Source organism: Schistocerca piceifrons, chromosome 4 (genome assembly GCF_021461385.2).
Source record: "Schistocerca piceifrons isolate TAMUIC-IGC-003096 chromosome 4, iqSchPice1.1, whole genome shotgun sequence".
NCBI classification, from domain to species: Eukaryota; Metazoa; Arthropoda; class Insecta; order Orthoptera; family Acrididae; genus Schistocerca; species Schistocerca piceifrons.
In genome coordinates this window covers 420,532,588-420,551,396 of record NC_060141.1, presented here as the reverse complement: position 1 = coordinate 420,551,396, position 18,809 = coordinate 420,532,588, and the positions used below count along the sequence as shown (strand labels likewise).

Sequence of the window (18,809 nt, the reverse complement as noted above, 5' to 3'; positions counted from 1 at the left end):
GGAACTGGTGAGTACCATCGATTCCTTATAACTGCAAGCTCTGGGAGAGCTTCAACAGCAACTTTTAAAGTGTAATAGATGGATGGACCACAGCTACATTAGGCTTATTCGTGTATTGGATCTCTGTTTCAGTTAACATGTTCTAGATTCTTGTGGGAAGAAGATAGAGCTTACAATCATATCTCCTTCAGTTGGATGTTCTATTAGTAGGTATCAAATTGCAAGTTCCACTTGTAGGAATCAACACCAGACCTACAATGAGAGCTTAAGTAAGCAGTCCTCCTTATGAATATGCTGTAAAGCAATGAATAATAAATAATGAATAATTGCCACACAGTGTTGCAGGGATCTCTTCAATGCCAAAAAGAAAATTAATGTAACCCTACTGCATCCATTTGTTGATATCATGGCAGAAATTACCTAAGGCAATACAATAAATCAGCCATTAAAGGTGGCAAGTTTTTTCTCCATTTTCTGCTATAATCAAGCATTGAATATTTTATTAAATATTAACTTCTTTGCTGTAAATCATAGATAGGCAACAAAATGACTTTGACTCTGGTGAAATTTATATAATGACACAGTCACTTCAAGAACAACTTTATTGATGGATATCTATGTATATGATCACTGTCATTGTGTGCCTGTTGGTGTGGCAAGACATTAGTTGTAATTGTAATATAAGAAGTACTTAAAACATTTGAGTGTGGTCTCAAAGGTTGTTTCTAAAACATAATATTGAAATGAGTCAAAATGTTGCTCATGAATATTATATAATTACAGGTACTGATGTTTTACTGTAAATCTGACTCTCTGGAAAGTAGTAAATCTGAAGACATAAAATTACATTAGAGCATTGAAACTGTCATGCATTCTGAATGATAATTTTATGCTGATGCAACAATGAAGATCAGGACGTGACTTTAAGGGATAAATACATGACACTTGTTCCTTGTCTTGAAGTAGTTACACACTACCAGCAATGAACTTTGTTTTTACACTCCAAGACAAAAAATGGTACACCACAAAGGTATTGTCTGAATGGGGATGGAAATTAGTAGATGTGATGTACATGTGCAGACAAACAAATGATCATAATTTCAGAAAAAATAGATAATTCATTCAACAGAAAGACCTTCACAAACTGAGCAAATGAACAATGTTTTGGTCCACCTCGGCCTCATACCCAAGCAGTTATTCATCATGACACTGATTGACAGAGTTGTCAGATGTTCTCCTGAGGGATATCATGCAAAATTCTGTCCAACTGTCACGTTAGATCATCAAAATCCCAAACTGGTTGGAGGGCCCTGCCCATAATGTTCCGAATGTTCCCATTTGGGGAGAGGTCTGGTGACATTGTGGCCAAGACAGGGTCTGGCAAGCACAAAGAATGGCAGTAGAAATTCTCACCTTGCGCAGGCAGACATTATCTTGCTGAAATGTTGACGTGTAAGCCCCACATGGCTTGCCATGAAGGGCAACAAAATGGGGCATGTAATATCATTGACATACTGCTACACTGTAAGGGTACTGCAAGCAACAACCAAAGAGGTCCTGCTGTGAAATGAATTGGCACCCCAGGCCATCACTCCTGGTTGTTGGACTGTATGGTGAGTGACAGTCAGACTATCTGGGCCACCTCCAGACCGGTCTTTGCTGGTCATCAGGGGTCAGTTTGAAACAGTATTCATCACTGAAGACAGCTCCAATCCAGTGAATGAGATCCCAGGCTGAATGTGCCTGACACAACTGCAAACGGGCTTGTTGGTGTACAGAGGTCAATGGCAGTCAGCACAAAGGGTGCCGTGAGCTCAGAAATCTTTTTGTGAGCCACCTATTAATGATCCTTGTGGTCATTGAAGCATCAGTTGCATGTTGGATCGATGATAATGAAGAATCTGGGCTCTAAATGCCTCTCTGATGATTGTTAAGTCCTCATGTTCTGTTGTTTCTGTAGATCGACCACATCCTTCTTGATGCTGTATTTGGAAATGATTCACCCATTCCTGCCAACATTATCAAATAGTGTCATTGCTCCTATTCAAATGTTGAGTGATTTGCCGACTACGTGAAATGGCTTCTTCGAGCCCAGCTATATGTCCTCTCTTAAATGCTGATATCTATATACATTGTTCACACTCCTATCTTTGAGGCATAATTACTGTCCAACTAAATACATGGAATGAAATTTGCAAAGACTTTATTCTCTACTATTGACATGTCCTCTGTTTACTATCATTGCTTGTCTTAGATTGTAATTTAGGTCATAACATCAAAGCTTTGTGGATAGTAAATTTCAAAGATTTTGTGGACAGTAAATTTTATGAAATTACTGCAACAACTTGTTCCAAAAATGACACTGGCCCTACAGAGCTATCATATGTTGTGTTGTGTTTTCTATTAACATAAATACTGGGAAATTAGAGGAGCATATGAATATAAAGAGAATAAAGCTACTTCAGTTATACAAAATTAGCAATCACAGGCATGGTCTGCCTGGGACACAGCAGATATGGTAAATAATATGTAGATAAGCAGCCACAAGTTGCACATAATGTGACTTTATAACAAGCAATTTCATGCATCAGATGTGAGCATCAGTTGGTTCCATCTAAAAAGCAAAACTTGTTATAAAATTACATTCTGTGCAGCTTTTGTTTTATCTGCACACTATAAATATATTATCAACCATAAATGGAAACAGGACAAAAAATAAATAAAAAATAAATAAAATAAAAAGAAAACAGAAATCTGCACTCAAACTAATATAGTGCCCTTGCATCACTAAGGCATAGGCGCATTTCTCAAATATCATTGCATATTTGTGGTAGTTTAGGACACCCTCCATAATACTGTTTGGTAGTTCTATAGGTACATTGTCTCATACTTCCATCAGTGGCATTTATAGATTCTTAGATGTTGGCATTGTCTTGTAACACACTTTCTAAGAGCTTACCAATTTTTCTATGCCCCTTTCAATGTGATCTGCAGGTTCTGAAGAGTCTGAGGTAGTGGCATCTTCTATACAACATATTTTCCAAAAGTATCCAAACAATCTCTGTGAGATTCAGGTTAACTGAAAGTGCTATTCCGTCCATTCATATAATGTCTTTACTCTCACAATGTCTTGGCAATTCAAACATTTGTGTGAAAAGACATATTTTTGTTAAAAATAGGTAGCAGGAGTTATTGTAGTGCAGGAAATCTGAACATACCAGTCTCTACACTACATGGTAAAATATTGCTCTGATGTGATTAACTCTATTCTGAAGATACACATTGGACAACTTAGTAATTTATATTTATGATTATAGAGAAGTATTAAAGCATGTCTCCGTGATACTGACTGCAACAAGCACAACACTATAGAAGGCCACTTCTAAAGAAGACAACTCATTCATAGTTCATTTTAATGGAATGCACGAAACCACTGCTGGGAACATTTGAGTGCTTTACTCTCTAACTGCATGTTGGGATGATGCTGCAGTTTGTGTACTACCTGTGCCTTTCATGTTGAAGCACTGAATGCTTGGATTGGTATTTTACAAAGGAAAGCAAATGAAGCAGTGAATGTTGCGTTTACAAGGTTTCATAGATCTTTTTACTTTTGTGTAAGTAATTCATTTCTTATCTTGAGCTTCTGTATATTTTATTCTTCTAGGTGCACAGAACACTCCCTACTCCAGACAGGGTAATCTCCATAACAATTATGGCACTTCAGAAGAAATAAACAAGTAACTCCACCAAGAGCAGCTTTACTGCATTTTCTATGAATTGTTTCTTCCTTTGATGTCAGTGTTGTGTGGGCAGTATGCTGGCATTTAAGGCAGCTCATCATGTTTCAAATGAACAGCCCCATCTTAAGACAAATATATCCTGCAGTGAGCTTTGGGAGAAAAAAAAGTTGACCGTCCCTTGTAGAGTCCACTAGTTTTTTAATTCTTCTTTAGATATATCTATGTCTCTGCTTTATGCCACAAAGTACCCACTGTAGATCGAGGTGTTGGGCGATTCAATTTCAATAGCACACTTTTTCCAGTAGTTTTACACCTTGGAGACTTGTAGCCTGTTAGGAAGTTGATGTGTCTACCAAGAGAGTACCATTTCTTAAGTGCCCTTGATCTAACAAATACTTTCTAGTTATAGGAAGGTGATATTTATCAAAATTGCCTTCATTGTTATGTCACAATCAAAAATCATAATGTAACAAACAGTTCATGTTCTTTTATTATTTATTAAACATTGCTTTACAGCATATTCTTGAGGAGGACTGCTTACTCCAGCTCTCTTTGTAGGTTTGTGTTGTTTCCCACTAGTGGCACACACAATCTGATACCTACTAACAGAACATCCAACTTCATGGGAGCTGGAGAAGATATTCTTGTAAGCTCCATCTTCTCCCCAATACAATCTAAAAAAACATGTCAACTTGGGATTCAATATGTGACCAAGACTAATAAAACTGTGCCGCAGAAGATGCGTTGGAAGTTGTCATTAATGGATTTTGCCTCACAAGTTATCTAGCCTATCAACATCCAGTATGCTTTGAAAATTGTTGCTGAAGTGAGCCCAGAGCTTACGGTTATAAGGAAATGATGGAACTCGCCAGTTCCAATGTGGGAACTCCAAGTTCACTCTACCTGTGCTCTGTCAAGATTGGTTGAGTTCCTCAGATGCTTGCCATTTGGTATGACCCAAGGGAATCTGTAGCTTATCAGGTGCTAAGGATAAGGTGGGCATTACCCCTCTATTGCACAAAATGTCAAACTCCAAGTCCTATGACTAATTTTGATTGATTATTTGTGGCATAGCTTTTAGAAACTTTGATTTTCACTTCCAGTGTAACAAAGCAAATTGTACGTAAATCAAACTCTGTTGCACAACTAATCAAATGATCCAGTGCAGTTGTTCACTGTCCTCTTATTCAGGAAAATGGAGTTTGCTCTGACTGGCCATCTTGATTTAGGTTTCCCTCATTTCCCTAAATCATTTCAGGCAAATGTCAGGGAGATTCCTTTATAAAGGCCACAGTTGACCTATGCTATCCTATCCTCATGAAAGCATATTACATATATTATGTCAATATATACTCTGAGCTATTTATTTTCATTGTATTCTGATGAGAAATCCTGTGTAATCTGGGTATGAGTAATGAATAATAAGTGAATCAAATCAAAATGTAATCAGTTTGCTCAGATACAAATAATTACGCAACCATAACACTTCTGTGTTCTTATAAGTATCGAGCAAGGTAGTACTGTAGTTTTCACAAAATACTTACATTGGAGAGGGTGACATTTCAAATCTTTCATCTGGCCTTCCAGATTAATATTTTCTGTGATTCCCCCTGAGTTGCTCCAGACAAATGCTGGGAGGGTTCCTTTGAAAGGGGCAGACCTGATTTCCTTCTCCATCCTATGTAGTCAGATCTTTTTCTTCATCTCTAATGACCACACTGTCAGTGAGGTATTAAACTCTAATCTTTCTACCTTTTTTCTACTATAAGTGATAGGGTTTTAATATTTCATACACAACTGCTTCATGGAACTGAGTAAAGGTGGGTGTTATAACGTCAAGTTTAACACATATATTTCAGAACGACACAACACATATAAGTCACAGAGTAAGTTGACAAGCAAGACATGTGTACACGTTAGCATTCGAATCAGCACTGAGTCCCAATCTAGCAGCCACTGCTCAGCTGGCCGCTTAGGTGGCGCAGCTGCTGCATGGCTGGCAGACAGCGCCGCACGTAGAGGACGCGCGTAATTGTGCAGCGGCACTTTGAATGATCGGCGAGTCACAACACTTTTCCCCCTTTGAAATTGTTGCACTGGTTTTTATGGAGGTGTCCTGGAGATGGCTAACGTCCATAGGTGTTGTTTGACTCGCCGTAAAGTCTCGAGGAGGAGGCTTCCCGTACGGACGGAAGTGTCCCCGATGATAACGGGTCGAGATGACAGGAGACATAGGGGTCGACTCTGCTGGGCCCCATGCACCAATCTGCCCGTTGCGCCAAGTCCAGTTGATACGACAGGAGGCATGGGCGATGTGTTGGCGTCCGTTGGAGGAGGAGGCGAGTAGATTTGCTCTGACAGAGGATGGTCATCCGGTTCCTGCATGGGCACGTCTCATGGTGGCGTCCGTTCTTGTGCTGGCATCGCGATGACGGTGAGAGGGCTGCGTTGTGAGTATTGAGAGATGCCAAGATCCCGAGCATCAGGTAGAGCCGAAGGTGGTGTAGTGGCATTTGGAACAGATGTTGCCGGCACACGAGGCCGAAGCTGGTCCAAATGATGCACTGCAACACCCGTGTCCATCTGGATTTCATATAGGCGTCTGCCATGGTGTCGTAAGATGCGGCCCGGGCTCCATTTTGGCCGCCTGCCATATCCCCATACCCAGACGAGGTCGTCAGCGGTGAACCAGCCAAGTGGAGGCACCCACGGCCGTGGGGTGGAAGGCCGCAGAAGATGAAGTAGCGTGTGGGGCTGTTGGCCATGTAAGAGCTCAGCCGGGCTGTGGTCGCCCATGGGGGTGAAACGGTAAGACACCAGAAACAGGAGAAGCACATCATCAGCAGCAGAAGAAGTCATAAGTTTCCGCATCTGAGCCTTAAATGTGCGGACCAGTCGTTCAGCCTCGCCGTTGGATTGTGGATGGAACGGCGGGGTCGGCATAATGCCATGACAAGCACAAAAATCCGCAAATTCGGAAGAGGCAAATTGCGGACCATTATCAGTAACAAGAGCAGAGGGGAGGCCTTCCAAAGAAAAAATGCGGGCGAGAGCACTGGTGGCTGCCGCAGTGGCAGGCGACGTGCAACGGACAATGAAAGGAAAGTTAGAGTAGGCGTCAATTACGAGGAGCCAATAAGTACCTAAAAAGGGTCCCGCAAAGTCAGCATGAATGCGCTCCCAGGGCTTCTCAGGTGAAGGCCACGGTGACAAAGATGACTTCGGGGCAGTGGCCTGTGACGCACAAGAGTCGCAGGCAGCGACCGTGTGTGCTATTTCAGAGTCGATGCCAGGCCAGTACACATGACGGCGCGCCAGAGATTTTGTGTGAGACACACCCCAATGCCCTTGGTGAAGGAGGCGCAAGACCGAAGCACACAAAGACGCAGGTATCACAACACGCGGCAAAGCATTGTCAGTGGAAAGGAGGATAACACCATCCCTAGCCATGAGGCAGTAGCGCAAAGTGTAGTAGTTCTGCAACGGATCAGAAGTCTTAGTGGATGGGCGATCTGTCCAACCCTTCTGAATACAGCGTAAAACCCGGGAGAGGGTAGGGTCAGAACCCGTAGCAGCTGCCAGCCTGTCCCCAGTGATGGGGAACCCGTCCACAACCCGCTGCTCGGCAACATCCAGGTGGAAACACAAAATTTCGTCCCTATCAAATGCCTGATCAGGACCCATGGGAACGCGAGACAGAGCATCAGCATTTGCATGTTGAGCCGTTGGCCAGAAATGAATCTCATAATTGAAACAAGACAAGTAAAGAGCCCAACGCTGGAGGTGGTGTGCAGTCTTGTCGGGAAGTGACGTTGATGGATGAAACAAGGAAACAAGTGGTTTGTGATCCGTAACAAGATGAAATTTGGAGCCATAGAGGAAAACACCAAACTTATGAAGAGCATAAATAATGGCCAAAGCTTCTGACAGGTCAATTTTAGAAAAATGCTGGCCTCCAGCAAGTTTAGTGAACAGTTCTTCAGGACGGGGCATAGGGTAAGTGTCGATGAGGCACTGAGCATTTACAGTGACTTTGAAATCGCCACAGAGATGAATATCACCATTTGGCTTAGCAACGACAACGACAGGAGAGGACCACTCACTGGAACTGACAGGAAGCAAGACCCCTGAAATAGTGAGACGATCCAACTCCTGTTTTACCCGATCATGAAGGGCCACAGGAATGCGACAAGCCCGAAAAAACTTAGGCCAAGCAGTGGGTTTGAGCATGATATGAGCTTCAAAGTCGTTTTGCATGGCCTAACCCAGGATAAAAAAGGGACGAAAATGTCGTCGGCAAGGAATCCAGTTGAGCATAAGGAATAGCATCAGAGACATTATTGACAGAGTCGTCTATGGAGAACCCAAAAACGTGAAAGGCATCGAAACCAAAAAGATTTTCTGCATTCCTCTGGTCGACCACAAATATGGGAACAGTGTGAATGATGGATTTGTAAGATACCTCAGCATTAAACTGTCCCAAGAGAGAAATATTCTGTTTATTGTACGTCCGTAATTGCCGAGTGACAGGTGACAGGAGTGGAGAACCCAACTGAAGATACGTCTGAGAATTAATTATAGTGGCAGCAGAACCGGTATCCACTTGCATGCGAACATCTTGACCAAGGATTTGGACAGTGAGGAATAACTTCCCTGAAAGGGAAGAAGTGCAATTGGCAGACAACACAGAATCAGAATCAGCGTCATGTCCATGAACATCATGTAAGCGGTCGGATTTGCAAACAGAAGACACAGCCCAGCGTTGGGGACAATCCTCGCGTGAATGTTTCGTAAAACACCACAGACATGAAGGAAGTTGCCAGGGGTTTTGCTGCAGTTTCTTAGTGGGTTGTTTACGGTTAGGCCGAGGCTGCATGTGGGAGCGTACTGCGGCCACGTCGGCCGGCCGGGACGCGTCGTCAACAGCGCACAGAGGTTGTATTTCCCCGACATCACCCCATGCCTCTATTTGCACCCCAGCGGCGCAAGAAATTTCGAAAGACTGCGCAATGGAGAGAACTTCATCTAGAGTCGGATTCGCCAACTGAAGGGCACGTTGCCGAACTTCTTTGTCGGGCACCGACCAGATAATAGCATCCCGTACCATGGAATTGGCATAGGATTCTTTGTGAATGTCAGTAACAAATTGACACTTTTGACTGAGGCCGTGAAGTTCAGCAGCCCAAGCGCGATAGGATTGATGTGGCTGTTTTTGACAACGATAAAAGGCAACACGAGAGGTTACCACATGCGTTTGATGTTTTTCATAATCAGACCAGTCTTCCGCCATCTCGTCGTAAGGAGGAAAGGAGGTATAGCCCACGTCGAGAAACGCCCCGCATTTGACGCCGCGACGAAATCGCGAATCGCTGCTGTTAGAAGCGTTTGCTGTTCAAGGAGATTTTGCAATAGTTGCTCGACAGTAGCCATGGAAACCTGTGGGTCAACAGTGAAAAGGAAAAATCCCATCCTCGTCACCAACTGTTATAACGTCAAGTTTAACACATATTTCAGAACGACACAACACATATAAGTCACAGAGTAAGTTGACAAGCAAGACATGTGTACACGTTAGCATTCGAGTGAGCACTGAGTCCCAATCTAGCGGCCGCTGCTTGGCTGGCCGCTTAGGTGGCGCAGCTGCTGCATGGCTGGCAAACAGCGCCACGCATAGAGGACGCGCGTAATTGCGCGGCGGCGCTTTGAATGATCGGCGAGTCACAACAGTGGGTAAAAGCTTTAAATAAAGGTATTTTTGAGAAATGTGAACTACTACATGTGGTAACATGTCCAAGTATTGAAACAAGTATTTTTATCTCTTTATACTGTGTTATTGCCTCTTATATTCAGGTTTTCAAGATAGCATAAGTTGAAATTTTTAAAAAGTATAAAATGAAAGGGCCTGACATTATAGCAGATAGAATTTTTACTTCTCTATTGAAGAAACTTACAGTTTTTATACTATAAATTCTGTAATTATGATTTATTCCATTATAGGGAGTTTTCTGTGGTTAGAAGAACATATTTTAATTACATTGGCAATAAATATTAAGTACACTAGTTAATAATATATTTTGTAAGTCATTTACTATATGACACTAAACTCAGTCTTATGTTGACATAAGGTACACAAAAAGTGGAAATAACTCTTCAGAAGTATTTGTCTATGCAACATTGCTGAACTGGCCTACAGACAATGTCATCACTCTTGGTGCACCATCACTATCAGAGAACTCAGTTATTACTATGCTTGGAGTCGATGGCACTCTTGAGGTACAAAACTTATTGCAGTGAATAATTATTAGATATTCACATAAATAGAAAATACATATTACACTCCAGTGTCTTTTATTTTACTTCCACTTCTGTTTCAGTGGCAGACTCTGGAAAATGGAATTGCAATAACTCTTCCAGACAAGCAGCGTGTGGCAAATGACTGGGCCTGGGTACTGAGATTTACAAATGTTCAAAATTGACAGATGGAACAAGTCATTGCATATTAATTTGGAGCTTGAAAAGAAACAGTGTAACTGCAGATATATGAAATATCTATACTTAAATATCAGTAATTGTATTATTGGCTAATGATCAGAGAAGTGTATTGTTCTACTTGAGAGTGAGCCATCAAAACTGTGTGAAAGTTATGTACACACCACATTTTTAGAGTAATAAAAACACTGTGCATTTTTTCTCCTCTGAACTGAAAGTTGTTGTTGATAACAGTTTTCGATGAATGCCTTGCCAATTTGTTACCTGTCCTGCCTGTGCCTTTATGCTCCCTGGATATACATTATTCTGCCACTGGTTTCTGAATATTTATGTATTGAACAAATCAATGGATCACACAAATTATTACTATACCTCAATCTGAAGGAGAAAAATAGAGTAAACTAAAAGAAATGAGTTCATAATAGTTGTTTGATTTGGTCTGAGTACTCCGTTCTTTTTTTAAGTGATAATTGGCAGTTATCTCTTTTTTTGTAATCTGACAGTAGCACTTTATCTCACAAAACATTAATGTTAATGAACAAGTTGAATCTTAATCTTAAAAAAAAAACCTTGCAATGCACATCCTGAAGAGTATGAAACATACTATTAATTGAATACGAGCAACTTCCATAAAACACCTGCTTCGAAGCATATTCATGATTTCTAATTCATATGGTAAAAAATCTTTGTTTGCCTCAGTTCTTTAGATCTCAGACAATTTATCAAATTTATTTGCTTTCAAGGAGCAAGATTTGATTGCATTATATGCTCATTAAATGAAATAGACATCAAGATACACACTGCATACCAGTATCTTCAACCACTAAGCCGATATTCAAATAATTAAATAAAATACATTGCCAGTACCCAGTAACCAAATTCAAGGAATGGTCTGTATTGTGGGGAGGACCTTGATCTGTTTTCAACAAGCAATGCTTCTTGGGCACATTGTTGCATTCATAGATAGGTTCTTGTTTCTTAACACACGCCTGATGGATGAAATCTGTGCTGGATGATGCAATGAAAATAATTAATTTTATTAAGGCTTGGCCTACAACTTTCCATGTATTTCCAATACTTTGTGAGGAAATGGAAAGCATTTATAAGTGTTTATTGTCTCACACTGAAGTTAGGTGGCTATCTTGAGACAGAATTATTTCCAGCCTGTATGAGCTTAAACATGAAGTCTAAATTTTTCTCTCCAGCCATGCTTTTCACAAAGCAATGTGCATGGAAGATGAAATCTGACTTCAGACTTTAACTTATTTGGCAGATATTTACTCAAAAATTAACAGTGTAAACTTATCTCTATAGGTGTGAAATGTCAATATTAATATTGTGCAAGACCATATCAAAACATTCATAAAAAAAACTAAAGTTTTGGGAAGCATGTTTCAATAGGAATCAAACCAAGTGCTTTGATACTCTTCACGCCTTCCTGGTGGAAAACCATCTATCATTGGACAAAAATGTCAAGAACATGGTTAAAGAACATTCGAATGGTCTTGGAAAAATCTTCACAGAATACTTCCCTGCTATTGTCCAGTAATAACAATTGGATTTGTAGTCCCTTCAAAGAGCCAACAATTTTAGAATCCACATTACAAGTAAATGATAAAGACAAGCTTCTTAATATTTCCATTGATTATCAGTTACAGAAAAGTTATAAATCTTTGTCATTAACTGGTTTTTGTTTACATTTAAAGCAGTTCCCAGCATTAGTGAATAATGCCATAATGGCTTTGTGCCAAAAGTTGTGCCTATTTAAAAAATAAATACAGAAACAGATTTTGTGCTGAAAGTGGTTTGAGACTTATTTAACTGCTGTGGTTCCTGACTTCAAATCTCTGTGCCATGGAAATCAGGTGCAACCTTCTCACTGAATGCCAAGGAAGAGGTGAGTAATTACAATGAAAATTTGTGTTTATTTTTACAACTTGTCCTACACATTGTGTAACTTTTAAGATGTAACTACAATAACTGTAGATTTTTAACCATTAAGGGTCAAGTTAATTTAAGGTTATTAAACCTTTTATTTGGAATTAAATTGTATGCATGTCTGCTGTATGTATGTTTAAAAGTCAGTGGTTCACCCAACTCATATCATTGTAGAAGGGGTTCATGAGTTGAAAAAGGTTGAGAACTGCTGATCTGTTGGAACAATACTTGACATGAAGCGTCATCATGTTGAACGATTACATTATGTGGATGACAGTCACAGTCAGCATAAACTCACATAAAAATTATCAGTTAAAATATTTGAAATACTTTTATATTGCAGCTATAGATCACATTCTGAACTGTGTGGAATTACAACTTATACTTTAGTAAATTCACCTTGCTCAGTGTTAAGTCCCTTGCAACTATTTCCTTCCATAACCATTTTTGTGTTCTTTCCTATTTTTACAATAACAAGAAATTTATACAAAAAGCATTTAAAGGAATTTTGAATGAATTATGATTTGAAAAGTATCTTCCTAGTAATCAGTGTTATCAATGCTTATCAATTAAATTACACACATAGGATCATTCAAATCATCCTATTTTACCTCAAAATACCCTCCATTTCAAAAATAGTTGCAGGTGTGCGTACATTCAAGAAAAAGACCATAAATTACACAAAAAATTAAAAATTAAACATTTATTAACCTAACCCAAGTTTCCTGACACTGAGCAATGCTATACACTGCTTCTCATCATTTCAAGAGAAACACATCCTTCTTCACCTTCTAGGCCCTCTTTTTCAGCCATCAATGCTACTATAGATTCAGTTTTCAGTCTGTTCCTGTGAGCTGTTTTTAGTCATAGTAAACACTCATTCCAGTGAGGCATTGGAAAAGGGAAAACAGAGGAGAAGGAAGATTACTTTTTGTAAATTTGGGAAATTTGGAGTTGTGGCTGCAGGTGTCATATGAAAAAATTTCTTCCCATATACAGTGGTAGGTTTAGATACAACTGATACAAGTTTCTCATTCTCCAGCTTAGCTCCATTCAGAATTTAGCTGCTGCAAGTTGATGAGTTTTTGAAGAATAGGAAACATCTTTAGAATAGGGAGCACGGATTTAATAGCATAGGATTGGGCTACTTTAGGTTCCACTATGGAAATTAATTCAAAAATTGGATCTGAGAAGTCATCATCTTTTGATCTGTGATACAAGATTTACATAGAAATGCAAGCAACTCTTGTAAAAACAATATAAGTCCTGTAGATGTACTTCATTGTTGGCTATGAGTCCATCAAATGTTTCCTGTGCAGCAATATCCAAGTATATCTTATCTAATTCAATGAAGTGCCTTGGATTTGTATAGTCTTAACAGCAAAGTTGGAGTTGTCTTAATAACATCAAAATTATAATTAAACACAGGCTGGCCTCCAAATTTCATTTGAGAAAATGAAGTTTATAATGAACATAAATTCATCACCAAGGGAGCTTGCAGTGGGTCAAGGCAAAATTAGCGAGTTGAAAAGTTTAAATGTCTCAGAGAATGGATAACATCCACCTGATCAGAGAAAGAAACCTTCATATCACGCATGAATAAAATGGAAATGGCATTCCATTTAATCAAAAACATCTACAACAAAAGATCAGTATTGTTCAATGCAAAGTTAAAGCATTACTGCAGTGTTATCTGTCCGGAGGTCTTGTATGCTTCTGAATGCCTGTAATGAACAAAAAAGGCCTAATCAAAAAGCAGGAGGCCAAGGAAAAGAAGATTTTGAGAAAGATCTTAGGTCCCATCAAAGAAAATGGGAAATATACAAGACGTCATAATCATGAACTGTATTCCCACATAGAGATGATAACCGATACCACCCAGAAGAGAAGGACTATGTTTTATGGACATATGACCTGAATGAGCCCTGGAAGACTCACCTACTTTCAGGAGAAGAAACAAAATGGGCCTGGTTCACAGAGGTGGAGAAAGATCTTAAAGAAGTGGGGATCACCCATGATGACATCTTGGAGCATGTCCCACACAAGGAGAAAGTTATGGCATAGCAGGGTTTCCAAGAAAAGCCAAAACTAAAAACAGGAAAGGCCTGGACCCAGGAGAGGAAGGAGCAACACAGAGAATGAATGCAGGAGCACTGGGCAAACATCAGAACACGTAAAGCAAAATAGTTGAAAGAACGTGGCCCAAAGATGAGCTATACGAAATGAATGAACGCAGATTATTTAACACAGGTCTTTTAACATTTTTTTCTACTTCACACATCTGTCTGTGATGGAGAGGGACTTCATTTGCAGAAAAGGATGTTAAAATCTGTAAGTGTACCTAAAACATATGACATGAAATCCAAATATGCCAAAGTAAATGTGTTATCCATAGTTGAAAGCATACGTTCTGTAGCTGAATATGGGTTTCCATGACAACATTTCTCAGGTAAGCATAAAGTGTATTATACTGTTCCAGTACCCTATTCTTTTAATTGCCTCGCTCCTCCCAAAACTTCTACTGAAATGAGACCCTAATCTAAGTTTCTCAGCAAATCCTCAATGCTTCTTGGAAGTTTTAAGTGTGCTTTAGAAACAAAAGATGAATCATATGAGACGAGCATTTGAGACATGCTATATGTGGTAAGTCTCTTTTAAGGCTGGAAAAACTGTACAATGCTCTCCAACCATAACAATTACTGTGTCAAAGCTAAAACCAACAAGATTACCGAGATTAATGCTCTTTGATTTTAAAAAATCTGTCATCGCCGTGTATAATGTTCTGGCAGTACCTGATTCAACTTCAAACATTTCAAAGAAACTAGTTTTAATCTGGCCTAAATCCATATCAAAATACATGATTGTTAATGCACATTGTTCAGTAATAGTTAGATCAGTAGTTACATTCATGATCAGTGAAAGAAACACACCTGACACTCTCTGAAAATGACTTCCCTAACACATCCTTAATAACACTTGAAGATTTCATACAATTTAAAGCAATCTTCTGAGCGACTTTTGAATCAGAAAAGATATTCTTATGAAGGGGAATCAGTGTACCCAATGTGCTGAATGGTAAATTACTGGCAGTGACAAGTGCTGTAAATTTAATTTTTGCTTTTTTTATGTCATCAGCATTGGTATTTAGCACTGAAATATTAGAAGTAGATGCAACAGTTGTCATTTGATTAATATATTTGGAAGACTTTGTATGCCTGAAAATTTTAGATCAATGCACTGTTAAAACACTTTCTTGCAGTATACAAAATCACATCCATCCCTCCATTTGTTGCTTTTCTGTAACCAACCACTGCACTTATGTAAGCTTAACCAGGAATCACAAAATCTATTTATTTTGGATTGCTTTGATTTTCCATTCCTTTTCAATAAGCTCACTTTGTAGATTAAGAGTTTCAGGTAAATTAGGTGAGACAGGAAATTCAGAAAGAGCATGCAGATCTTCTGCAGATGTTGCATTTACATTTGCATTAAGCAAGCACTTATTCATTTTAGTAAAATAAAAGCACTATAGTCTAATAATTATACAATACTGACCACAAGTATAATTTGCATCAGAACATTCAATATAGGAGTCCAGAAAAACTGTGTGATACTGTTATCACAAGAGCAGCAAACTGACTAGTAGGCTTATGAGTTATGACATATATCAGTTCAACCAAACAGAAGAATCAAGAACAGAGAAATCATGGAATTCCCAGGCTCATTACACAATATAATTTGTATCACAATTCTCATATTCTCATGCCGTGCCTGTACTTACATTTTAAAAAGTTAAAGAATGATCTGAATACGAACAAAAATATTTGGTGTCAAAATTTTCAAATTACCTGGAAAATACCCACCATTTCATATTACTCTCTAAAATATGCACCAACCAAGGTTTTACCCAAAGATCAGGTAATTACCCTCATGTTGGCAATGCTGCTGGTAAAAGTACTTGACATTCACTTTTATCTAGATTATCAATGAAGCATCATGTGTAGAGCAATATGGCATAACTTCACCACTGCATGAGGTATATTACAAGAATAGTCATCTTGTGACCAGAAATCACTATTACATAATGGAATTAATCTTACATACAGTCTAAATAAATTTGCTACAAGCTGTATGCACTTTAATATGAGAAAATAAATATGCTGTCCTTACCTTGTGTGATAGCACCATGTATCCTTAATCATGGTTTCTGTTAGTTTTTGTTAGTCCTTTTACTTTCCTTTCAAGGAGCGATTCCTATCATTTTCATCATAGCAGTTTTCACAACTTGGTTTATATATATTTGTCCTGTTTCATTTCACTTCACTTTCTACCTGTAATTCTTCAACCTTTCCCAGTGAGGCGTTGTCATGTTGATTAATCAGGTTTCTACCGGTTATTCATGTCTTTCCTGCATGATATTTCAACTGTATGACTCGCAGTCTTCCTCAGATGCTGTATGATGATGATTCCAGTGTGGAATGAGCCCAGTATTTATGCCTACATTGTGCTAGGCGTTCCCTCTGTGGTCCGCGCCGCATCTGACGCTCTGTCCGTGGTGTGCGCCGACCAATAGCAATGGCTGTAGCATTTTCTTTTAGCCGCGGCTGCTCCGAACACTGTGCACGTACTTTGTGGTTATTATCCATTGTCAATATAGCTGAATTAAGTTTTGAGTGGCTTCCAAGTTGTGCTAGATGTTTTATCTTCCGATTGTCATCATTTGAGTTCTTCTGTGAATTAGAACGTTCTGTTACCGTGCTGTGTCGTGTTAGCTGCTCTGTCCGATGTTCTTGCCCCACAGGAGCGGCTGCAGCATCATTTTCAGGCTGATTGTGTTAAAATCATCCCTCGAGACTCAGATGAGCGTCCTCAGATACTTTGTCTGTTGTCTGAGGTGCCATTTCACGTACGTCCTTAGTTACATGCAGTGGGCTTTCATCTCTAATTCCATCCTTATACTTGTATCCCTTGGGGCCTGGATGTTGTCTATGTTGCATCTTCAGAAGATTGAGTGCTGGGTTCCAGGCCGAGCTCAGCTGGAAACCGGTGTCCCAGTTAATGAGATTCTCCGCAACTTTAATCTCAATAGATTTTTTGATGACAATGTCCCAGTATCTTGATGTTTGTGTTAAAATCTTGGTATCATTATACTTCATAGAATGATTGAGTTCTAAACAATGTTCAGCAATCGCTGACTTGGTTGCCTGTCTCAGTCTTGTGTGCCTTTGGTGCTCTTTGCACCTAATGTCAATGGGCCTGGTCATCTGGCCGATGTATGCCATACCACATGGTATGTGGTAAACGCCCTGTTTCTGTAGACGCAGATCATTCTTCACACTCCCTATCAGAGCATTAATCTTGGTGGGTGGATGGAACACGCTTTTAATGTTATGTTTGCGGAGAATTCTGTTGATTTTGGCAGATATCAGCCCAACATATGGCAAATGTGCAACCTTTTGCGTTTATTCTTGTATCTCTTCAGGAACCTCTCATGGGGAAACAGGGCACAGCACTTTTTGAAGATCTCAAGAAGAGTACCCATTTTTGTAGAACACGGATTGTAGATGTTCTGTCTCCGTTGCCAAATTATCAGGATCTGACAGAGTTCATGCCCAGTGAACCAGTGTTCTGAGTACACCGTATTTTGTGCCGGGTGGTGGCAACTGCTGGCCTGCAGGTACAAGTTGGTGTGAGAGGTTTTACGGTACACACCATGACTAGTATATCTAGGAAACGGAGTAGTCCTTCCTTTTCCAGTTCCATGAAGATTTTAACACAAACATTGGGATACTGGAACAGCGTCATCAAAGAATCTATTGAGATTAAGGTTGCAGAGAATCTCATGAACCAGGACACCAGTTTCCAGCTGAGCTCGGCCTGGAACCCAGCACTTGATCTTCTGAAGATGCAGTGTAGACAACATTCAGACCCCAAGGGACACAAGTATAAGGATGGAATTAGAGATGACAGCCCACTACATGTAACTAAGGACGTGCATGAAATGGCATCTCAGACAACAGACAAAGTATCTGAGGATGCTCATCCAAGTCTCGAGTGACAATTTGAACACAATTGGCCTGAAAATGATGCTGCAGCCGATCCTGTGGGGCAAGAACTTTGGACAGATTGCCTAACACGACTCAGCACGGTAACAGAATGTCCTAATTCTCAGAAGGACTCAAATGATGACAATCGGAAGATAGAACGTCTAGCACAGCTTGGACGCAATTCAGAACTTAATTCAGCTGTACTGACAACGGATAATAACCACAATGTATGTGCACGGCATTCAGAGCAGCCGCGGCTAGAAGAAAATGCTACAGCCATTGCTACTGGTCGCACACACCACAGACAGAGTGCCAGACGCGGCGAGGACCACAGAGGGAATGCCTAGCACAATGTAGGCATAAATATTGGGCTTGTTCCACACTGGAATCAGCACCATACAGCATCTGAGGAAGACTGTGAGTCACACAGTTGAAATATTGTGCAAGAAAAACGCGAATAACCAGCAGAAACCCAATTAATCAACATGACACTTTCTACCTGTTCTTTTAAGGTACAGTCTTTTAAGATGATCAAACTATCTCAATCTGGCTTTAGTGTGAGCTCATTATATCACCATTCTATTTAGACTTCATA

At 39.8% G+C, this 18,809-nt stretch overlaps 1 protein-coding gene across 1 annotated transcript in view; it reads left to right on the top strand.

The window, feature by feature from the left end:
- Positions 1-10,325, top strand: part of LOC124795881 (alpha-L-fucosidase-like) — a 108,587-nt gene extending 98,262 nt beyond the window's left edge. Inside the window, exons 8-9 of the mRNA XM_047259962.1 lie at positions 9,866-10,013; positions 10,115-10,325. Of these exons, the coding sequence (XP_047115918.1) occupies positions 9,866-10,013; positions 10,115-10,216 (250 nt within the window). The 3' untranslated portion in view covers positions 10,217-10,325. The remainder of the gene's footprint in view (positions 1-9,865; positions 10,014-10,114) is intronic.
- The last annotated feature ends 8,484 nt before the right edge of the window (positions 10,326-18,809 follow it).